General features: G+C 50.0%; 1 protein-coding gene and 1 long non-coding RNA gene across 3 annotated transcripts in view; one reads left to right on the forward strand and one right to left on the reverse strand.

Moving 5' to 3' along the window:
• Positions 1-4,471, reverse strand: part of CHCHD6 (coiled-coil-helix-coiled-coil-helix domain containing 6) — a 121,783-nt gene extending 117,312 nt beyond the window's left edge. For both annotated transcript variants that reach the window (XM_032458810.1, XM_032458811.1), the window contains exon 1: positions 4,341-4,471. In XM_032458810.1, coding sequence (XP_032314701.1) covers positions 4,341-4,427 — 87 coding nt within the window. In that variant the 5' untranslated portion in view covers positions 4,428-4,471. The remainder of the gene's footprint in view (positions 1-4,340) is intronic.
• A 12,375-nt stretch (positions 4,472-16,846) lies between these two features.
• Positions 16,847-24,016, forward strand: LOC116657207. The gene is made up of 3 exons (XR_004312234.1): positions 16,847-16,983; positions 22,121-22,186; positions 23,856-24,016. It is a non-coding gene; the product is annotated as an uncharacterized LOC116657207 (long non-coding RNA).
• The last annotated feature ends 109 nt before the right edge of the window (positions 24,017-24,125 follow it).

Consider the following 24,125-nt stretch of genomic DNA (forward strand, 5'->3'; position numbering starts at 1 on the left):
CCTAATATGATAAAGGGCTTGAATCCAGCACAATGAAATCTTATAACTCACTAATAAAAACAGCCCTATTAAGTTATTAAAATGGACAACAGATCTGAACACACATTTCACCAAATAAAATATACGAATGGCAAATAAGCATGTGAAAACGCATTCAACATGATTAGTTATTAGAGAAATGCAAATTCAGACCACAATGAGACACCTTCCACACCCACTACAACTGCCAAAATCAAAAAGACAGTAACAAGTGTTGGTGAGGGTATGGAGAACCTGGAACCCTCATATATTGTGGGCAGGGGAGGGAATGTAAAATGGTACAGCCACTTCAGAAAGCAGTTTGACAGCTCCCTAAAAAGGTAAACCTAACAACTCACCACATTCATGAACAAAATGACCCAGCAATTCCACTCTTAGGTATCTATCCAAGAGACATGAAAACACATGTTCACAAAAAATCCTTGCATGCACATGTCCACAGCAGCATTATTCGTAATAGTCAAGAACTGCAAATAACTCACCACTGTTTGGACAAAATGCAGTCTACCCACACAACAAGAGACTAGCAAGAGTACTAGTACACACCACAGCATCAACCAGCCAACACCAGGGGCAGCGTGTGAAGTGCGGGATGTGCTTACATGAAATGTCCAGAAAAGGAAAAAACCCAGAGGCAGAAGGACCAGTGGTTACTTGGGGCTGAGAGTGGGAGTAGGAGTGACTGCAACTAAGTACAAGGAATCTTCTCAGGCCTTGTACACGTTCTGAAATCCCATTGTGATGACAGTTGCTCAACTCTGTAAATTTGCTTAAAAAATTTTTAAATAAATGTTTAAAATCACTGAAATGGGTGAATTTTACATGTAAAATACATTTCAATAAAGCCATTTTAGGAAAAAGGAAAAGCCACCATCATCAGATAAGACATCCCCAAAGCTCCCCCAGCTGGGGAACCACAAGGTTCCCCGGCTACCGTGCAAACAATCCTGTCCAGCTCGGGGCCATCGCCCATCTAGACTCATTGCCTGGCCAGCTTTCTCCACCATCCCACCCCCGTGTGGCTGCCAAGCGCACAGGCTTTGGAGTTGGAAAGTCCGAGCTCCCAGCTGGACCACTAGCTCTCTGTGACGGTGGGCTACTCCATCTCCTCGAACCTGCCCCCTCACCTCTGAGAGATGGGATGGTGTCTCACAAGGGCAGCCAGGGACCAGCTGTGACCTAGCTCTGAACCCGCCCAGCCTGGAGGAGATGGGCCTCCCCTACTGGCGCAGACCCACGGTCAGTGTCACCTGCCGGAGCAGCACATTTGACCCGCTCACTGCCGCTCTCCACACCGTTTCTCTTCTGGCACTTGCAGTCTTTACTATTATTCTGCCTTTTTTCCTTCTTTTGGTTAGTTCTGCCTCCAGGGCTGAGGTCTCCATGGGGGCAGGACCCAGGGCTTTGTCCCCTGTTGTCTGTGCCAGGCCAGGCCCAGTGCCAGGCAAGGAACTGGCTCATAGGAAGCGCCTGCTGGGGCGGTGGAAAGGCAGGGGCTGGGCGCATGTGGCCTCTCTGGTGTGGGCATCTTCGGGGATGGTTTCTTGTGTCCTGCCACCTCCTTCTGGGTCCTCCCCTCAGCAGTGGTCCCAGCCTGTCGCACCAGAGCACAAATGACGGTACAGGTGGTGTAGCCTGGGGACTGTAACGAGCCTGGGGACACAGCTAAAGCAGCAGCCTGTGGAAGTGACCCAGGAAGGGCAGCGGGAGCCGAGGGCTTGGAAGGGGCAAAGACTGGAGAACGGTGGGACCTGGATGTCAACAAGCAACCAATTTCAGCTGAACCACCAAAGATGGCATGTGCATGGGGCACAGGGGACAGGCAGTCACACACGGGACGCTGTGGACCCACGCCAATGGAGGGGGGAGAGTAAACATACTCGTTGAAGTGAAATCTTTCTGTATTTCATACGTGCTTGCTCTGAAAAATGGTGTTGAATATAATTGCACATTTTACATTAATTAAATTTCCTTTACTTTCCACGGAATTAGGGCTTGAACTCAGTATGTAAATTTATGCAAATAACCATGCAAAATAGCAACAATGTGGCATTTAATTTTAAGGGAACTATAGTGCTTTCCAGGACCAGGCCCGGGGGACTGCACACTAGAGGTCTTTAAGAACATTTAACTTTCTCTGAAGGAGTGAGCAGATGTTCTTTGGCATTTACCTTCTATTAAACTAACTTCTCGTTTGGTTCACCTAATGGTCTTTTCCAGTGATTTTTACTTGCCTGCTTAAAAACAAGGCGGATTCCCCAACCCTCAAGTCACTTTACCAGCAGAAAAAGCCCCTACCCCAAACACTTCACTGTCACCACCGCCTTCCTCTGGTCTCCCTCTCTCAAACTGGGCACATGAGTGCAGGGAAGGAAGGAGGGGAGGAACGGTAGGAGGGAGGAAGGAAAAAAGGCAGAAGCGAAGGGGCTCTCACAGCACAGGGCCGTGCCCCCCACTGCACCCCACTGGACAAGTCACTTATTCCCCCTAATGAGTCTGCCCAAGCTCCCTCCTGTTGTAACAGTCTCTGGTAGGACTAAGCGGGGCACCAGTGCCTTGTTGGGACAGCTAGAGGCTGTCACAGAATTTTCACGCTGCCTTTTATATCGTTTTTGGGGGGGAGGGGAGCGTGGCATAGTAAGAAAAGGCTGTTTCTTCCAACCAAAGGATCTGGATTAAAGTCCCAGAAGTAACACCTTGGACAAACTCTTTAACCTCTCTAAGCCTGATTCTTCATTTTTAAACAGGATTTACACTTTGTAGAACTGTTAAAAGAACTAGAAATAAACTGTACCTAAGACCCAAAAGAGACTTACGTTCTGTCAACCTAAGAGGATGTCCCTACCTACACCTACCCACCCAGAGCCCGGGGTGTCTTTCCAAATCCCCGATTCCAGCTCCTGCCTCTCCTCCCTCCGACAGGAGATATCTCCTCCCCATTTCGTCTTTGCCGCCAGCCAGGTCAAGGCTGGAGAACACCCAGCGAACACCAAACATTCTAAGTTGTCTAGGCTGAGAACAGAGGCTCCACAAACACTGTTTTTCCTAAACGGTTCCACACACATCTCTCATCCTAGGCAGCACCTAGGGTCAGCATTACCTCCCCCCAATTTTTTTTTAAGAAATCCTGTGATTGAGACTCAAAAGAGAAGTTGTTCACAAAAGGTCACACAGCTGATGAGTCTATCCAGAAGTCAGACCTCCTGATGCCTTCTTCTGAGCCTCCTCCCTAACTATCTAATTCACCTCCACCTAGCTCTGGTCATTCCATGGACACCTGGTGCCTGTCTCACAGGGTCCATCCATTTAATCACTCAGCAATGACTTACAAAGCACCCACTATGTGCCAGGCACGTGTAGGTGGACGTGTTGCATTCAATGAACAGACCCTGGAGTCACCGACGTCCGATTCCAGGTCACCCACTGAACAGCCAGGTGGCCAAGGATAACGCACTTCATCTCACTGCCTCGGTTTTCAATCCATTAAACGGGCCAACAGAATCCCACCTCTCACAGGACTGCTGGAAATTAAATGAGAAGATACCTGCAAAGGGCTTAGCACAACCCACGGCCCCCACGAAGCACTCAAACGTGAGCGTTTATCCGTCCCCTAGACTCTGGGGACAGAGGCTGGCGTCGGACAAGAGCCCTAGCCTCACGGGGCTGCCACTGCAGCGGGAAACACAATAAAAAAGTAGCAAGAAGTTTCAAATGGTGATGAGCGCTTTGAAAAGCGTGTGACCGCGGGGTGGGCAGCCACTTTAGACTGCAGGTCAGGGAAGGATACTCAGGTGAGCTCTGAACTACAACACGAATGTCAGAGCAGACACAGGAAGAGCTGGGAGAGCGAACACAGCCCGTGCGGAGGTCGTGCGCCCGGGCAGGCTGGCATCTCGAGGGACAAGGAGGCGCTGAGGCCAGAGAACGGGGCGTGGGGGTACTGGCACGAGCTGTGGTTGGAGGGGTCAGCAGCGCGGCTCCGGAACCCAAGGGAGGGCGGCTGGTCTTCTCGTCCAAGCGTGGGCGTCCACGGGCGGCGAGGGCACGGGAGCGGGGCGGGGGTCCCGGTGAGGAGATGAGCACCTGGGGTGCGGGTCCCGAGAGCCGAGGCCCCCCGCCCGGGTCTGCGCTCCTTCTCCCCACACGGGCGGAGGCGAGGCCTGCGGGCGCCCTCCCAGCCCGCGTCCCTCTCGCGGCCGACGGACGCAGAGATGCCGCCGGCCGAGGCTCCAGCGGGGCCAGCGAGGACCCCGGCCGGCCCGCGCCCGGCGCCCAAGCCCGCCCGCCGGCCGCCCGCTCACCCGGATGCCCTGCAGCACCCGGACCCGCTCCTCCTCGTCCATCCCGAAGGACGCCCTGCGGCCCTCGCGGCTCTCGGCGCTGCCCATGGCAGGAGGCGGCTCTGGCGCGCCGGCGCTTCAGGAACCGGCGCCGCGCCACCTGCTAACAAGGCCGCGTTCTATTGGCCGCCGCCAGGGGCTCAGCCAATCGCGGCGCGTGCCGCAGGGAATTGTGGGATTTGCAGTCTCGCGGCAACCGCCCGCGGAACCCGGAGCGCGAGGCGCGGCGCCTCAGCACCGACAGCGCTTGGCCAAATCGCGGGCGCGGGGCCGGCCGACGGGGAGCGGAGCCGAGGGGGACCCGGACACCACCGGGGAGGCCGCGCCGCGCCGGCGGAGGCGCTGCAGATTCGTTCAGCGCGCCCAGCGGAACAGCCAGCGAGCGCTGACCGGCCGGGGCCATGCGGGGCGGAGGGAGCGGAGAAAAGACGGCGAGCGGGCGCGTGAAGCAGCAGCCCACCGCCGACGGAACCGTCGAACGAACGGAGCCGGGAGGGAAGCTGGAGGGGCGCCTCCTCCTCTAGCCCCTCCTCCCCGGGGAAGAGCTGGGCGGCGCACCCCGGCCTCCACGTGGAAGGAAGAGAAAGAAGGACTGGAAAGCGGGAGGGAGCAGAGCAGACCCGCAGGCCAGGAGGTCGGAGGAGCAGCAAGGGGCTCGTGCGCCGGGTGTTATTCCGAGGGCCTGCGGAGAGCTGCGGAGAGCTGCGGAGGGCCCGCGCTGGAGACTGCCCCGGGAGCGCGCACACAGGGCGGCGAGTGCGCTGTGCCCGCGCTGCTGCGTTCGCGCGGGGCCGCCGGCCTCGTCGGCCCTTCGTTGCCAGAGCCCCCGATGGAAGTGCGCCTGGAGCTGAGTAGGGAATCTGGAACCGGGGGACTCTGGACTGTTCCCTGAAATAGTAAGAAGCATCTGGAGCCTTGGCACCCGGGAAAGGAAGGGGTGAGGAGGAGAGCGTGGAAGAAAGCCTAGTGAGATGCTCTGAAACGAGAACATCGCGGATGAAGAAGCCGGTGACACTGGGGTGGGGGTGGCCAAAGCATTTTCATGGACAAGGATATCTGGTAGTTTCCTTCACGCTACTTCGATTTGCAAATCTCCCTCCACCCCTTCCGTTCTCCATTTCTTCCCTATAAGTAGACCTGTAAGAGTAGGGGATTCTGGAGCAAGTGGTTTTGGAGGGAGTGCCTCAGGAGGAAGCTGAGATATGGTCTGAGCAGGAGACTGGCTTCAGCCCAGCCCCACGGGGCCCCAGAGCACAAATTACGTCCAGAATTCGTCCCGTTGTGAGGCGAGGGGATCAGCCTGTGTCCGCCAGAGCAGTCAGTCATTCACAGCCCAGGACAAATCCCCAGTGGAGGAGGCGTCTGTGAGTGCTCAGCAGCCGGCTCCCACAGCAGCTGGGGAAAGTCTCGATGAGGCACTTTGAGCATCAGCAACGTGTTTCCACACACTTGCAGGGTCTCCCCGGCACCCTGTGACTGGGACAGGGTATGAAGATGGAGGAAAGGGGTGGTTTTCACTTCTGGGTGGAAGGATGAGATAATTAAACACAGAACTAATTCAGCAAAACGGGACTCAGAGCCACAGATGACTGTGATACTGTGTGGTCTCCCCTGCCCCCACCACGTGCAAACTCCTGGAATCCCACCAGACTGAGGGGGGGGGGGTTATGCTGACACCTGCACAGCTCAGCCTCATGACCACCCAACAAGCTGTGCATCCCTGCTTCACAGAGGAGAAAACTGAGGCACAAACAGGTGAAGATAAAGTGGTGTGAATCCAAGGAAGGGTGAGGATTTGAACAAAAGCAGTAGCAAAGAATGCATAGGAAAGGAAGAGAAGATAAATCGTGTTTTTGAGCACCTTCTTTGTGCCAGGCTCTGCGCCGTAGGCACCCATGCTTTGCATGCCGTTAGTCCACGCCCAGCTCACTTAGTCCTAGCAACCATCCTGAGAGAGGTGCCGCCCCAGTCTAAGGCCCAGGAAACGGGCTTTGGGGAGGAGAAGTGTTGTGGCAGGTGCTTTCCAGACCCGTTCTTTGCTGCCTCACAGCAGAACCCCCATTTCCTTAAGTACAACAACATGCCTGGTTAGAAGAATTTGTGCCTAAGCTTCCACTGGGCAAATTTGAGCACTGTAAGAGTTTGACAGTTTGAACTTATGTTTCATTTTTTTAAAAGTCTGATAGTCCATGTGTTGAAAGAAAAAGGAGGGGGTCTAGTAAAGGAGGAGGACTCTTGTTTGCAGAAAAATGCCAGCAAGTCAGTGTGAGATTTAAACATTGCCGTTTTGTGACCCTCAGTGAATTAACTGAATTAGGCAAAAATCATCAATGGATCCTAAAGCCATTGGATGAAAGGTGGTCAGCAAACAGGATATTCACGTGACCCCCAAGTCTCACCACAGATTTCTGAACAATCATAAAACTATTGGAATGACGAGATCAGGAGGTCACTTCCTTAACCAAATGGCCAAACTTAGCATCACAAAGAGTGGGTGGGCACGACTGCTGTCCCTCCCGAGGAGATGGAAGGGACACAGGACATCCCCTCTGGAGTGCTGTTGCCAAAATGTGTGATCGGAGCTCAACTGCTAGGAAACACCCAGACAAGTCCAGAATGTGAGACATCCTGAAAAACAGCTGTCCCTCCAAAAGGCTGACATTGTGAACACAGAACACAGGTTTTAAAGATGTGAAGGAGGCATGAGATGAACTGCAGCAGTGAGTCTTGGTTAGTTCCTGGGTTAAGGTAACGGCAACAATAACAAAGCTATAAAAGGGTCCTTGAGACAACTGGGAAAGTTTCACATGTGGAATAGTGTCCTAGGTGACGTTATTGAAGTCACGTTAATTTTCTCATTCTCGGGAGATGTATTCAGAAGTATTGGGGGTGGAGTGTCATAGTGTCTGCAACCCATACTCGCTCAGACGGTTCAGAAAAAAAATGTTCGCAGTAGGCAACTCTAGGTGAACTATATATTGGGATCCACTGTATTATTCTTTCACTGTTTCTAATGGTTTGAAACTTTTCAGAATAATAAGCAGGAAGTAAAATTCTGCACTTGGGGAGATAAAAAATACTCTCCTCCCTAGAGCCCCTTCTCCCTTGCAGCCGAAGGTGACCTTGTGACCTGTCTCTGGCCAAGTGGCTCTTAGGCAGCTTGGGGCTGGAGAACAGCACAGAGCTGAAGAGAGCAGTGTGATGGGGCACAGGGCTGAGCTCTGCCTCTCTCTAGACCTGTGCCCCTCCGTTTTCTGACAAATGTAAGAGTGGTGGCAACATTACGTGGAGTGCTTGCCCAGAGCTTGGCACTCAGTGAACTCATTCAGTAATAGCTGTTGTTATTGGACTCTCTAGAAGAAGAGGAGGAAGAAAAGGGCTGGCAGAGTAGAGAGGTAAGAAAAGTGGTTTGCTCTGTGCGTGTTAAAGCCCAAGGGGAGCTTTTCCCATAAGATCAGGAGAAAGATGAAAGATCTCTGCTTCCATGACTTCTATTCAGCATTACTCCAGAGGTTCTAGCCAGAGCGACTGGATGAGAAAGTGAAGCAAAGGGCTGGAAAGAAGTCTCTTTGTGGTGACATGATCTGTATATAAAAATTCTAAGATGCAGCAACATGGATGGATCTAGAGATCATCATTCTAAGTGAAATAAGCCAGAAAAAGTAAAAAATACCATGTAATGTCACTTAAATGTGGAATCCGAAAAAAAGAGAAACAAATGAACTTATTTACAAAACAGAAAAAGACTCACAGACATGGAGAACAAACTTATGGTTACCAGGGGGGAAAGGGATAACTTGGGAGTTCAGGCTGTGCAGATATTAACTGCTAAATACAGAACAGGTAAACAACAAGGTCCTACTGTACAGCACAGGGAACTATATCAATATCTTGTAATAACCTATAATGAAAAAGAATATGAACAGGAATACATGTGTGTGTATGCATGACTGAAACATGCTGTGCACCAGAAATGAACATAATGCTGTAAAGTGACTATACTTCAATTAAAAAAAGAAAAAAATCCTAAGGAATTCTCACACTCACACACACACACACACACACTCAGCAGAGCTAATACGCAAGTTCAGCAAGTTTGCAGGATGTAAAGATGATAAGCGAAGATCGGTTCTATTTCTATACACTCAAAATGAACAATCTAAAAATGAAATTAAGAAGCAAATTCCACTTACATTAGTATCAAAAAGAACAGTACGTGGAGGAATAGATTTAACCAGAGAAGTGCAAAACTTGTCGCCTGAAAACTGCAAAACACTTGTCTGGGAAGGTGGATGGAAATTGATGGGAAGATAGAACTTGGGATGGTGGCTATGTATACATTTATGAACACCAAGCTGCACACTTAACATCTGGGTGTTTTATATGGATATTATACCCCAAAGAAAGTTGAAAATATCTGTGTGGTGGGGGCAACAACGTAATGTTTTACTTCTCACTCCGGTAAAATGTGGGTGTGCAGAACCTGGCAATCCTGGCCACTGGAGGCTCCACCATGCTTCTCCTGCTCGTCTGGAACATCTGGCTTTCTTGGCCAACTCAGCAGGACAAGAGTGAGCCTCGGAGCCTAGAGAATCAAGCCCCAGCGTCTCCTGCCTCAGGGACCACCTCTTTCGCTCACATCCACTGGGCGTTCAGCCCCAGGGCCCCTCCCACCTGCAAGAGCTGGGAAGAGCCGTCTTTTCAGAGCAGAAGCAAAGAGGAAAGAAATCTAAGCACTGGGAGTGTCACACACAGCTGATGAACAGACAGCTCATTGATCCTTCGCTGTTTCTGAAGGTCCTTGCGAAAAAGATACAGTACGAATAACAAATTTCAGATGCTGAGATACCACACTGAGCAAAATCAAATCTACTTTGTGAACAGGCGCCATGATAACAGGTCTTCTGCGGGAGAGGAACTGTGCTCCGTGGATCTTCTGCCGTCAGAAGGTGCTTCTTGGGCGCTAAGATCTTTGCTCAGAGATGCTGGCCTTTGTGCACCTTTGAAGGTGAGTTGGGTTTGCTGCCCTCCACTTGCCTCACTTGTTCCCCTTCACTGCACACTGACTTGGACTTCCTTTGGGCTGGAGTTTGGAGACCCCTGGGCAGAAGTGAGAGGAGTTGGAGCACAGGAGGCTTGCGGCGGGGGCCGGTGTCTGTCCCCGAGGAGTTACTGAGGGAGCAGGGTCCCGGTGGTGCAGGACGTCTTCTTGCTTTCTGTGACCCTCAGGCTCCTCATCTGTAGGATGGCTGTGGTTCAGAGCCCCGGTCCCCACCCCCAGAAACCCGAAGAAGGAGAAGCAGCAGCATTCGGGGTGTCTGTGCTGTTGAGACTGGCACTTTTGTTGAGCAGGCTGTGGGCTGGATGGGTTTTGAGAGGTGGGGGTGGGGCGTCACGGAAGAGCGGACTGAAAGGAGAGAAGACAGACGAGTAGGAAGAGGAGGTACGGTTAAGAGGTGCGTCAGATGGGCTGGGATGTGTGGTGGACTCGCTCTTCCTCTCTACGTGACCGTCTTCAGTGAAAGTTTGCCTCTGTCATCAGTGCCCAGGGTGGGATTAGGTCGTTTCGTGCAAGAGTCTGTGTCTGGCTCCTCGCAGACTAGACGGACCGCCCCCAAATCCATCTTTGGACTGTGGGTAAGAACCCTTTTCTTGGAGAATGGCTGGCCAGTGGTGGCCCTGGGGAAGGCTGTCGCTGGGCCCAGAGTGGCAGGAGAGTGGGATGTGGTGGGGAAACTCCGGAAAGTTTGGTTGTATCGTGAGGACGGAGGTGTTGAATGCCAGGTGCAGAGTTGGACCCCAAGGCGGTGGACAGTGACCCTTGATTTGGGGGTGGGGAGGTGGTCTGGTCCAAGCTGCGCTTTGGGAAGCCTTCTTCAGCCCCAGAGGGGAGGACGTCCTTGGGGCAGCCCTGGAGGTGGGTGATGTCGAGGCCCGTCCCTGGAACACAGTCCCCAGAGAACAGATTTCTGGGAGCAGAGCTGCAGGTTCAGTCCGTGGATGCTTCTCAGTCGCTCTGAGTCCGCCCTTCCCCTGCCACTCACACGTGAGAATGCCCGTTTCCCCGTGTCACTGCCAGCACTGGATGTTAACATCTAACTTTTACCAGTGTGATAGAGAAAAAGCTTGTTGCAGCCTTCACTGCGGATCCCTGGGGCGTGACTGTGTCTGGAGGAAAGCAGCTCCCCATTGCGCTGGTCATGAGACTCCCCTGCCTGTCAGTCGCCTTCTCGTGGACTTGGCCCCCCTCCTTGTTTCGATCCGGTCCTTTTGTTGCTGGTTTGCAGGGGCCTCACTCACTCCAGACATCGCTTTTCCAGAGGCGGTCTCTGTTTTTGCCCGTCTCCCCCTTGTCTTCTAACTGTAGATCATTATTGACAACCAAACTTACATCTTTCTCAGTCAGATCTCTAATCGCGCCCTTTTTTGGCTTGCAGATTTTGTGTGTTAGTAAGGAAGTATCTCCACTAAGATTGTAAGCAGTTTTTTTTAATGTTTACTTTTAAGACCATTTGCAGTTAACTTTTTATTTTGCTGTGGGATTGTGGTGCGTAGAATGTTTTCACGGAAGGAGCCGATCAGATAGATTTGTGTGTAGATAGCTCTTACCATTTATTAATATTTTATTGTTTTGCCACTGAATTTAAAAAGCCAGCTTGGTAATGGTGTATTTTGCATATGTACACGATACATTTCTAGATTTCTCTGTTCTTTAGCTATTTTTATAGCAAGTCACCACTCATCTAACTGCTGTAACTTTATCAGATATTTGGATATCCGACTAGGAAAGTCCCTCTTTGTATTCTCTTTGCACACTTCCTGACCTCCTCTGGAAATCTCCCTTCTGGGGAAACAAATCACCTTGTCATGTGCCATTAACAGGCTTCCTGAGATTGCACCCAGGGCGCCGCTGGATTTAGAGATTAATTTATGGGAGAACTGAGATAGCTCACTCTCCTTGAAGGCCATTCGGTAAACTTTGGTAGCTTACTTTATATACTATTTAGACGTTTTTATTAGGTTTCGTTTTAGATATTCTGCGGAATTTGTTGCTTGTAAGAATGACTTCACTTTTCATTTCAGTTTCTAATTGGATTGTGCTAGTGTGTAATTAAGCCGGTGACTTTTCTACGCTGACTTACCTCTGGCTGCACTGCTGAACTCTGACTGGTCTGCCAGTTGGCTCTGTTGAAGTTTTCTAGGATGATCATGTGCTCTGCAGGTAACCTCAGTTTTGTCCCTTTCTCCGGTATTGCTGCCGCTTTCCCTTGTGTTACAGCACTGGCTGGACTCTCCCGTGGAAAGGCTGAGTAGCGTAATGACAGGAACAGTGTCTCTTCTCATTTCATTATCAAGTGTGACCATTACTGTAGAGTTCTGTTGCCTTATCATATTAAGAAAGAACCTAATTTGCTAGAAGCTTTGTTTTCTTATCACGAAAGTATGTATCTTGAATATTTTCAAAAGTATTTTTGTTCCCTGTGAAAATAGCTATGTGGTCTTTCTTGTACGCGAGTGAAATAGTGATTTACACTGGTGGGATTTTTTCTAAAGTTGAACATATACTTAGATTCCTTAATATACTGCCAGATTGGCTAATTTTTTAAAGGATAAAAGCCCAATCAACTTAAAGTGTGACACTATAAAAATATCCTGTCCATCACAATTTAAAATTAAGAAGGAACAGATTTTGTTAATAAAATCATAACATTTACTCATTTTTGATATTTTTACCAATGAAGGGAGAGATACAGAAAAGAAAAAAGATTAAAAACAAAAGTGGAAACAAAGACACTTTTGCAGAAACATCTAGACACAAAGAAAAACATTTTTTAAAGTGAAACTAAAGAAAAATAGACAAATTAGAGAACAAAGGCTAAGGGCTCACAAGTGAACATAAGCAGAAGAGGTTTATCCGGAGAAGATGAGAAACAGACAGACGTGCAGCGATCTCAGAGTGGGGAGGGAGAGGTGGGAAGACACGGAGACAAGCAGGCAGCGCGGCTCCCCAGGGCGGCCCGAGGGGCGCCCTGCCCGCACGGCCCGGGCTTCTGCTGCTGCGCGTTCTGTCCAGGCGCTCTGCGTCTGTGTGTGTGAGAAAGGCCCACGTACAGCTTCACTCTCCTGAGCTGTGCTCTTTTGTCTCTTTAAACATCTATTTCATTGATCAGCTGCATTGTGTTTGTGTTTCCTTAATTTCTACATTAATTCCATCATTGTACTTTTTTGGATTTTTCAAATGGTTTTTAAATAATTTCTTGATTTGAAAGTTTAGTTCATTTATTTCCAATCTTCTTTGTGGGGGTAGTAATTAGGTTTATTTATTTATATAATGGTGAGACTGGGGATGGAACCTAGGACCTTGTGCCTGCTTGGCACGTGCTCCACCACGGAGCTCCACCCTCCCCTTCCCTTCAGTCTTTTTTGTTTTCTGATAAATGTGTATGTCACACTTTTTCCTTTGAGTTTCACTGTGGTAGAAAGATTCTGTGATACGATGCTTCTGTGTTCAGACATAAACAGTTCGTACATTACGTGTTTTTATTTTCCGTTAATTCAAGAGCTAATAAAATGTTTTTGTTAACTTCTCATTTTATTGCATTTCAATCAGCTTAAACAAGAGCAGCTCTTTGGAGTTTATTAAGATGACCTCTACGGCCTCATGCAGGTCGGCTTTTCCAAATATTTATTCCATTTATGGTTAAAAGAACATATAATCTCTGTCAGTTGAGCAGATGTGTGATTAGATTAAGCTTATTGCTTGTTTTATTCAAATCCTTTTTTTTAAATTTCTCTTTACTTATTTCTCTGAAAGTTTTGTCAGAATCTCCCACTAAGACATTGAGGCTCTGTTTTTCTCCTGCTTGTGACGGTCAGGTGTCTGCGCTGCGCGTTTCTAAGCTGTGCAGTAAGTGCGGCTCAGTGACCATTGGTCACCTGTGGCGCGCTCCCTTTCCTCAGCAGGACACAGCCCTTTCTTTTATTATGAAGTACTTTGACCTTGAATTCTATTTCAGCTGAATGTAACATTAACAGCTTTTTTGTTTTATTAGTATCTTCTTTCCTTCACTTTCATTTTTCCTGGATTATTTCCTTTTCCATATGTTTCACATAGTTTGTACTTTTATCCAACCAGAGATTTTTCTTTTCATTAGTGAATTCAATCCATTCATGTCTATTGTGATGATTGAAATTATTAGAACTGTTTGTTCCATTTTTTTGTTTTTCATGTATTGTGCTTTTTGGTTTTTTCCCCCTTTTCTTACATTTTGTTATACCAATTGAATTCTTTGTTAAGTTTGTTTCACCTTTTAAAAATGTATACTTACATTTATATTTATAAAGCACTGTCTGTAGTAAGTTACCCCCACAAGTCGGGTGGTAGAGCACGTGTTTAGCATGCACGAGGTCCTGGGTTCAGTCCCCGGTACCTCCGTTTAAAAAAAAATTACCCCCACAAGAAGTCAAACAACACAGTGCCACTTCCCCCGGCTCCATTAACCAGTTCCCTAGAATTCTTGTTCCGTGACTTTTTTGTTGAAGAGTAACAGGTGCGCTTTACCTGCCCAGGTCTTAGGCGCACCACTTGCTGAAGTTTTCCAAGGTGAGCACGTCCCTGCAGATGCGACCCAGAGCGATACAGAACATCACCTGTTCTTCCCCGTCATCCCCACCATAGGTGACCCACGGCGCAGCTCCCGTCGCCCTGAGTCCAGCTCTGTGGCCTCAGACCACGGGGTCTGTCCGCCCTTGCTCGGCGTCATGCCCCTGAGACCCCGCGTCATGAAGTACGCGGCTGGATGCATTTCTCAACCGTCTCCTCCACGCGAAAGGGCGTGCAGTTTGGGGAGGATTTCTTAGAAAGTCTCTTCCCTTCCAGTCTCTCTGTTCTGCCTTTCTAGGGCTCTTATTTGCTGGCTTTTACAGTCTTTCTATCTATCCTCCATGCCCCGCAACTTTTATTTCCTGCTTTCTGTTTCTTTGTACTTTCATGACAGTGCCTCACTTAGGTTTTCTAGAATGAGGATATTCCATCCTTAAGCCTACTTATTGGGCTTCTGTTTTTCCTAATTTAGCGATCAAGTTTTTAATGGCCTTTTTTTTTCTTTAACAAAAACGGTATCTTTGTACACCTCTCTGAAGCCATTAATTATGCTTATTCAAAACTCCCGTCCTGCCTCCTCTATAAAATTTGATTTCTCACTCTTTCATAGTGTCAGTATTCAGAGAACACGGGGGAAAGACTGCCTCATTACTCACTTGCAGATTCGTGAATCATCTTACAGACCTGCAAGCAGATCTGAGCAGTTAGCAGCACTGGTGCTGAAGTGGAGACTGACTGGAGGGGCTCACGGGAGCGGTGTCTGCCAAGAGTGGAGGTCGCCTGCCACCTCCTTTACCCTCCCGCAGGCACGCATTCCGCTGCTCCAGAATGGCAGCTCGCTGACCCCTGCTTTGCAGCTTGGCTCGGGGGCCCCATTGGGGAATGGGACTCAGGTGTCCTCCCTGGGGGGACAAGGAGGAGGAGAAAGCCAGGAAGTGGGACAGTCCCTCCAACCTGCAGAAGTGGCCAAACACGGAAGAGCCAGCGTGGCGCAGGTGATCCTGGCAGGCAGGTGAGGAAGTCCGCCCCCATGGGGCCTATGAAGGCTGCTGGTGCTCCTGGCGAACTTCCTGGGCCATGGGGGACTTCAGTGTGGATGGGTTGGGTTGGCTCAAAGGTTCTTGGTAGGATGGACAGAAACTCCTAGCCCCAGCCCGACTCCTGCAGGTCGAGTCCTGAATTCCAGCCTTTGGACTCCCACGACCTCCCCTTTCTGCATTTCATAAGCTTCAAGCTCTGTGTCTTCCGTTTCTCTGAGACTCGGATAAATGCAGTGTAGCACCACATTCACAGGCTCGTAAATGGGAAGAACTCGAAATCTGCCTCCAAGCCCAGCCTTGATATGTTTGCAACTTAGAATTTCAGTCTCGCATGTGTCATAAACATCTTGTCTGCCGACCTAAGAAATCCGCCCACAGCCCCCGGTTGGTTGTGTTTCCTCCCTGCGTCTGTACATGCCCTTCCTCACAACTTGACAAGAGAGTGGTGCGTGGAGGCCTGTTCGACAGGTTTTCTGGCCTAAGGTTTGCGCCCGTTACTACCGTGGGTCAGATTCACAGAGCACGCGCCCCTGTGGGCTGGCTTTACTTGGGCACTAATTCTTGGAGCTGTGACGAAGGAGAAAGTCGGAGGCAGGGAGGAGCACGCTGGCCCCTCCACTCAGAAAATTCTCGCTCACCACAGTTTAAGGACAAGAAGCACAAATAATGCTGCAAGGTAAGAAAACACTGCAGCGGGGCCAGCGGAACTCTAATGACCAGCGGCTACCCCCGAACTGGCCCCTGGGGCTTGCAGACACCAGTCACGTCTCCACTAATGGCTCCTCTGTGTCTTGAAGTGGCAGGTGACACCTGTACGGTTGAGGGAGAAAGTGAATTCTTCCAGGTGAGACGATTCCTGCAAGTGAACGGGAACCAAACCAGAGGCCAGCGTGCTGGCTCCAGCTTGTGAGGCCGCGGCCGGTCCCTGCGGGGAGGCAGGGAACACTGGCGAGTGGCCTCCCTCCCCAGACACATCAGCTCTGTCGCCTCCCGGCCACGTCCCTGAGACAGCCCTTCCTGGGAAACGGAGTGGCCACCAGCCCTCGGACATCTCACAGCTGGGAAGCAGCGAAGGCTGTGGCGCAAAGACTCTGGTCTCAGCCACGTCAGCTTGTTCGCTCGTCCTCGGGACACGCTCCACAGGTAGTGAGCATCCCTCGAGCTACTGGGTGCTGGAAGGATGTGTGTGGTCAGGGGGTCAGGGCCGGGGACGGGAGGGGCTGAGACAAGAGGTGATTGTGCAGACCGCACCCCCAGGGCCCCCACCCTGCACCCTTGCCTGGGGGGGAACTGTCTGTGGTTTGGTTTCACTCCTACCTCCCAGGAGGGTCAGCCACATGTCAGTGGTGACCAGACGGCCTGCTCCCTGCCCTCCTGGGGCTTCTGCTCTGGAGGAGGGGTGTGCCAGACATTAATCAGAAAATCGCATGTGTGTAGCATTACAAATGATGGTGCACGCAAGGGCTCTGAGAACGTGTTAACAGTCTGGGCAGGTGGTAGGGTGTCTACAAAGGGGACGGGTCCTGGACTCTGGGCCCGGCTCCCAGAGGGCACAGGGCCTCCCTACCCAGGCCACCGCGGCTGTGGGCTGTGGAGGAGTCCCACACTGCTCCTGCCAGGCATCCTTCTCCTGCCCCTGGGCCCCTCCCTCACTTGGTCTCTGCAGGTCTCTGCCCGTCCTCAGCTCCATCCCTCCTCCCACTTCCATCCTGCATCCCACTGGGCCACTTACTAAAGATGGCTCCAGCAAGTCATGACCCTCTGGGCCTCAGCGTCCTTGTCTGTGAAATGGGAATAGTCCAGGTAGCTCAGAGAATCCGAGGGCTGTGCTTTCACCGAGTCAATACAGGGAAGCGGCAGCACACTTTGCCCCCTCTTACCAGGATGCCTGCCCACGTGCCTGCCTGCCCACCCGGGACACTGCCTGACAGTGGACACGCCCTGCTCCTCCTGTTCATCGGTGAGCCCCCCAGGCATTTCCGCCCCGCCCTCTCCGGTCCACACTACGCGCACATGCTCCTCCCCCCGGTGAATCCGAGGAGACCCAGACCCTGAGCGGGATGCCTGGGCGGGGAGGCACTGTGCGGGGCCCCACCCGCGGGGTCCCCGAGGCACTCAGGTGCGCGGACCGCGGGCGGCGGGGACGCACCTATCCCCAGGTGCGCGGAGAGATAGCGACCTGCGCGGCCTGCTTCCCGAGCGGCCACTGCCATCTGGTGGCCGGCCGCGGAAGTGACGCCGGGCGGGCCACGCGGAGCCGTCCCTGGGGGACTGCTGGGCAGATGGAGTATAACGGCGGTGCCAGGCCCTGGACTCGGCTGTGGGCAGGCTACGGGACGGCTAGGGCCTGTGACAGAGGAATCACTCTTGGGGACCCCAGGGGCGAGACACAGGCCTCCACCTGGGAAATGGAGGCAGGGAGCGCAGCCAGTCAAGCCACTGGCCAGTGTGGCACTTGTCCCACCATCTGCTTCAATGCCTGGCCTGCTCTAGGTGACAGAGATTCTGCATCTGAGGCTGGAGCCCTTACCACCCACCCAAGTGGTTCGAGAATCCCAAGGGCTTTCCAGGAACTATCTCCCTCCCATCCGCCTGCCACTGCTCTGGGCCGGCACTGCCTGGCTGGCACCACTGCAGGAATGACCACACCCTGTGACCCAAGGGTGGCTGGCATGGCCCAGACAGGCCCCCAACAGCCTGACTCTGCCCCTCCCTCGTAGACGATCACCCTCTGGGGCCACGGCCACCCTTTCCCACGGGGCTGTCGTGGGGGGTGGCACACCTCTTTGGAAGAGGTCCTGGTACCAATGAAAGGAGAGCTCAGAGTCCCCAGCCCCCTTTTCCTGGCAGGCTGGTGGCCCCTGTGCAAATCTGCCACCATCTGCTCCCTGGCTTTGTACATTAAGGACTCTTGGGGAGGGGGGCATTTCCAAGCCAAAAGAAGTCTGTTACACCCTTTCTCGAAAAAAAAGGCTTGCCTTACATTTATAGACTTAGGAGACTCAGAAGAAAGTGAGGCAGCTCTGTTGCCAGGTAGCTTGGGGTCTCCACTCAGGGACCAGGAGCAGCTGCATAGTTTTAAGTTTCCGCCTGAGCAGGCATTTCCATGACTCTCCCAGGCTGCCTTCTGGAAAGATCAACCCCAGGGGGGATGGGGGCCGCTTCGTCTTTGCCTTGAGAGCCTCAGCCTGACCGTCCACTGCCTCCCTGCATCTCTGCTCCGGTGCTGACGTGAATCCCACACTCGTCTGACCAGGGGCCTCTCCCCATGTAGGAAACGGAAATAAACACAGCAAAGTCTGAGCTACTCAGAATGCCTGGGGTTCTGGTCTGGGAAATGGTCTGTCCGTGCCCAGGGCACAGGGGAGAGGAAAACAGAGCCTGCCTAGGAAGAGAGGGCCCTGTCTGCTACCTTCGAAAACCCTTGTTTTCTTTCCTGTGCTAGGCAGGCTGTGGAAGTAGCTGAGGTTTTCCCTTCACTGTGTGCATGTTCTTGGTGCATCAGGATATGGGGAGTGTGCTCCCCCCGACCCGAGTCCAGCCTGGCCCTTTGGGTAACAGAATGGGGCAGAAGTGACGGTGTCCTGGTTCTGAGCCGAGGCCTCAGGAGGCCTTGTGTGTTTCCTGTCTCTCCGGACCTCTGGGCCAGGGTGAGTCAGCCAGTTGTCCCAGCTGAATCCCTAGATGTGCTAGGAAGCCTCAGGGAGATCAGCGAGGCCAGCTGCTGACTCACAGCTGGCACACCAGCAAGCCCTGCTGAGCCCAGCTCAGGCAAGCAGAACCGTCCTGCCAGCTCAGGTCACTGTGAGAAGCGGCTGCACTTTGGGATGCTTCCTTACGCAGCATCAGCTGACACGCCCACTGACTTTATTCTTCTACCCTTCTTCGACTTGCTCCAGATCACCAGCTGGGCAGTCATGTCTCTGTGGGTTATTCCCCACCCTCTGCCCTCTGGGGCTCGGGATTAGGAAAGCAGCCTCCCGCTAAGGAATCTTTCTGAGCACCGGGCCTCTGTGGAGGCTGGGCCGGTGAGCCCTCCACACCACTGTGACATGACAGAGCAGAGGGGCAGAAAGCGGAGATGGGCTTCGCACAAGGGCTTGCATTCACTGACCTCCTAGGACGGACTCACCTTTCCTCCTGGGGCATGTCTTCAGGGATTAGCTCCTTATCTGGGTGGAGGCGCCTTCCTGAGAAAAGCTCTGGGCAAGGTCCACCTCCTGAGTCCTTCCGTGTCAGAAAGTATCTTTATTTTACTTTCAAACAGTGGCTTGTTCTACGTGTGTTTAGGTGCACAGTTAACGTTCCTCACACATTTAGGGGCCATGCTCCCTTTTCTCCCGGAGTTACTGGTGAGGCATCTGATGCCAAATACACCTCCCCTGCACACACCTTTCTTAGAAGCTATATGAAATTTTCTTTACTCTCAGTATTCAGAAGTGTGCTCATGTCACGTGAGTCTTTTTGATCCGTTTCTGCCAGGCGCGGGGAGGGCACTTCTGGACTGAAGTCTCATTTGCCTCAGTTCTGGGGACTTGTCTCCCATTATTACTATTTTTTTCTATCTGTCCCCATTTCTCTGTGTTTTTGCAGCTTCTCTTGGACAGACATTTCCACCTGATGGTTTGATTTGATTTTTGGTTTATCTTTCATATTTTCTGCCTCTTTACATTATTGTGCCATATTGTGCGGAATCTTCTTACACACAGAGATGTATACCTTGAAATACATGTATAGATAACATTAATTATATAACATTCATATTATGTTTGTATATAATATTTGTATCTAATCATTCACATTACATACAATATTCTTACGTATAAGTAAGTTTTTGGCAACAATACTTCAAATTTCTAAGGATTCTTTCTAGTTTTCTAATTGCTTCTTGTTTTATTTATTCATATCTTCTTTCTTTAACGATTTACAAAAGATAGAATTCACATACCATGCAGTGCACCCATTTAAAGTATAAATTCAGTGGCTCTTAGTATATTCCCAGAGTTATGCATTACCACCGTAATGTTAGAACATTTTTATTACTAAAAAAAAAAAAAAAAACCTGTTATCCGTGGCCACCACTCCCCACGCCTCCCTACTGTCTCCCCGGCTGCCCAGCCTGAGGCAACCACTAACCTACTTTCTGTGTCAATATCTTCTTGGCTCCATCCTCTGATTTCTTCAATCTGTGTTCAATTAATTAAGAATTTATAAGGGATAAGAGGTAATTAATTAGGCTGTGTCTTGTCCCAAGAGACAAATATGGAAGAAAAAGACAAACCTATGCTGAAAAGGAAAGAATGGAAAGTGATGTGTATACAAATGCCAATGAAGGAAAGTAGATTTGGCCACAGTAATATTTGGAAAAACCGAATCTAAGGACTGAAGAGTTAAGGGATAAAGAAGGATATTTTATGATTTAAAAATAGACTCCATTAAGCAAGTGTGAGTCATGGATTTTTCTGCACCTAGTATCATAACCCTGAAATGTTTTTATTTGTAAAGATGCTTTTCATTGCAAGTAACAGAAAGCACAGCTCACCTGGCTCACACACTGAAGGGGATTTAAGGGTGTCCCAGGGCTGACCCTCGAGGGAGCACTGCCCTGGAGGCAGCTGCTCGGACCCAAGCCCGTCCTCCCCTGACCCATGCAGCCCTGGGCAGACGCTGTTCTTGTCCTCACCCTTGGTTGGCTCACCTGTGAGATGGGGACGGCACTCTCTCCTTTCTGGAGATTTTATGTGTCCTGACTGTGTGCTGACCCCATGCCAGATGCTGTCCTGAGCACTTTATATGCACTGCCCCGCTCAAGTTGACACCAACCCTTTGAGGCAGAGACTGGTCTCAGCCTCCCTCCTTGACTGTTGCCGCAGACCACCAACCAGAAGGGAGCGGGGCCGGGCTCCGCGCCGGGCGGTCGGCTCCAGGGCCTGCACTTTTCAGACCTTAAATAAAATAGTTTCCTCAACCTCAATGTCCATCGACAGATGGCTGGTTAAAGAAGCTGTGGTATATATATACAATGGAATACTACCCAGCCATAAAAAAAAATAAAATAATACCATTTGCAGCAACATGGATGGACCTGGAGATTGTCATTCTAAGTGAAGGAAGCCAGAAAGAGAAAGAAAAATACCATATGATATCACTTACATATGGAATCTAAAAAAAAAAGATGACTAGACATTGGCAGAAGTCACACAAATAGTTCTCCACAACATCAAAGAAGCTAGAGAAAATATTATCTGTCTTTTCAAAAAACGAAGGCAGGAAGCTCAAGGAAAAGGGACAAAACTTCAAAGAGGAGATGATAAGCTCACAGAAGGAAGGTTGGAAGAGCCCAGAAATTTAAGTAAATTATTAAACTTAATTTAATATTTAATAATAAAATATAAAACAATAAAATTTAAAATAAAAGTAATATAGAGCAAAAACCTACATTAAAAGCAGCAAATACAGTCTATATACAATTATTTGTATATAAAATAACACATAGAATAAACACAACTAAAAGCACAGTTAAGGACATAGTAAATATGCTAGAAGAAACAAACTAACAGAAAAATTTATGGAAAACAGTGAGGTTATAACAATAATTATACAGACAGTAAAAGCAAAAGCAAAGGAAACCCAACATATCATCATAATTTTCTAGAAGAAAAACATAATAAAATGGAAGCAACACCTAAAGGTGTAATAGAAGAAAGTTTTCTTAAAGACGTACCTAGATTTGCAGTTCAAAAGATCACACCAAGATCTTCTGATAGCGAGGTGATGTTTCCAAATGTCAACAGTAAGTAAAAAAAAAAAAAAAAAAGAAAAGAAAAAGATTGGCTTCCATACAGAAAAAAACAGGACATGGTATGTGGCAGTCCTCACAATACGTCCACAAATTCTTTGATAAAGTTCTCTTCAAGAGATGGAGCTAAATTCCTCTCCCCTCGAGTATGGGTTGGACTTAGTGACTCATTTGTAGGAAACAGGATACAGCAAAAGTGATGGGATGTCACTTCTGAGGTTGGGTTATAAAAAGATGTGGCTTCCAGCTTGGGTGCATGTGCTCTCTCTCCCTCTCTCTCTCTCTCTCTCTCTTTTAGGTCGCTCATTCTGGGGAAAGTCGCCTGCCGTTCGAAACTCTGGAAACCTACTGAGAGGCCCATGAGGTAAGGAGCTAAGTCTTGTCCACACTATGTGAGTGAGCACGGGAGCTGATTCTTTAGCCCCAGTCTATAGCCTAATTGAAATCTCACAGAGACCCTGAGCCAGAATCATCCAGTGAAACTGTTCCCAGATTTCTGACCCAGAGAAACTGTGAGGTAATTAGTTTTTGTTGTTTTCTGCTGCTCGCTTTTGGACTAATTTGTTCTGCAGCAATAGGTAACTAATACTTGATACAAGAAGAAAACTGTTGTCTTCAGAGTTTTCCTCATCCAACCCTGAGTGTAAGCAGGGTAGGAAGAAAAGACTGGAAATCCCAGTGTGTCACACGGGGACAGGAGGAGAAGCAAGTTAATGTAACAAATATGCTGGTTATTTGTGACATGACCGAATTGCTCACTCACTCGTTCAGTAAAAATACACTGTGTGCCTTCTAGAAGCCAGGCACTGTGTGATAGACTCAGAAGGCACCATGTGGATTAGAGCTCTTCCTAGAGGCCCGTCCCTCACGGAGCTCACATTTCTGGTGGTGGTGACGGGGGAAGGGAGCAAGTAAACCAGTAATCATAGAAGATAATTGCAAATAGCAACAAATGTGTCATAAAGGAAGTGAATACACGCAGTGTGATTGAAAGTGGGGACTACTTCATTTTGGGTGGACAACAAAACATTCTATGAGAAGTATTGAAATACACTTCTAGACCCAAGATGGATGTGCTCCTGGCCATAGTGCCACAGCAGCAAACCAAACTTTCACGTTCCTATAAATGCTCCCTTGACCAGAAACACAGTGCATCAAGTCAGCCAGTCCCCAAACGCCCAGCCAACTCTGGGCTATATACTTGTTTCCTTGTTGCCTGGTCCTTCCAGATAAGGTCAGATGTGCAATCTCAGCATGACCTGTCTCCATGTTGCTTCTTCTCGCACTCAATAAAACTCACTCTTGCCCAAACATCCCTCCGGAAGAATGTTCCACCGCTTGGGAGACACTGTACTCCACCAATCACTGGATTGTTTTCCCTTGAATACAGGACGTCGAACTTGTTACCAAATTGTTTTAGTTTTGTCATTTGACAAAAAGTAACATTTAAGCCAAGGTTGTCAAGAAAAAGCTAGATTTACTGGACAGGGCAGAACATCTAGGCTGAGTAAACAGCAAATGCAAAGACTCTAAGGCAGGAATGGGTTTGACATAACTGAGGCACAGGAAGAAAGCCAGTGTGGTGGTGCACCACGAACCAGAGGGCAGTCAGGAGATGACAGGCGAGACGACCAGGCCATGCCTGCTGGTCTTATGGTTGAGTGTCTCTCCTTGCTGGGGTTTCATTCACTCAGCGCAAGTGCAGGGCTGTAAGTCAGGGTGAGCAAGTTGGCCCCGAGCTCACACACCCACCCACATGATGGACGCAGGATTCCTGCTCTAGCACAGATGACTTCAGGGTCCCTTTACTAGAAGTGCCTCCAGAACCCTTTGCAGTAGGAACCAAGGGACAGCTGTTTACAAAACTCATTTTAAAACTGGGTAGCAATAAGAAACGCAGTAGCATTTTTATTTAGTTTGTGTGATATAAACTTTAAAAAATAGCCATTTTCCGTAAAGATGGTTTAATTTATTCACACTTTCAAAAGACTCAGACATCCACCCTTGATAAAGACCATTTACCTGTTTTTAAGGTGGCCTGAGGGGGCTGATGGAGACAATAAAGAATGGATTTAAGTCCTCCACAGGGGGCACCCTTGGGAGACCACAGGGAAGCCGGGCTGTCCCGCGGTGCGCACACCACGTTGGGGTAACAAGACCTTGCAGCTTGGCACCCGCCCCTTCACGAAAGACAGGCGAGTTCTGCGCGGTGTCGGGCAGCGGTGTACTTCGCATGCGCCGGGGGCGGGGCGGAGCCGGGGGCGGGGCGGAGCCGGGGGCGGGGCGGAGCCGGGGGCGGGGCG

Source organism: Camelus ferus, chromosome 17 (assembly GCF_009834535.1).
Source record: "Camelus ferus isolate YT-003-E chromosome 17, BCGSAC_Cfer_1.0, whole genome shotgun sequence".
NCBI classification, from domain to species: domain Eukaryota; kingdom Metazoa; phylum Chordata; class Mammalia; order Artiodactyla; family Camelidae; genus Camelus; species Camelus ferus.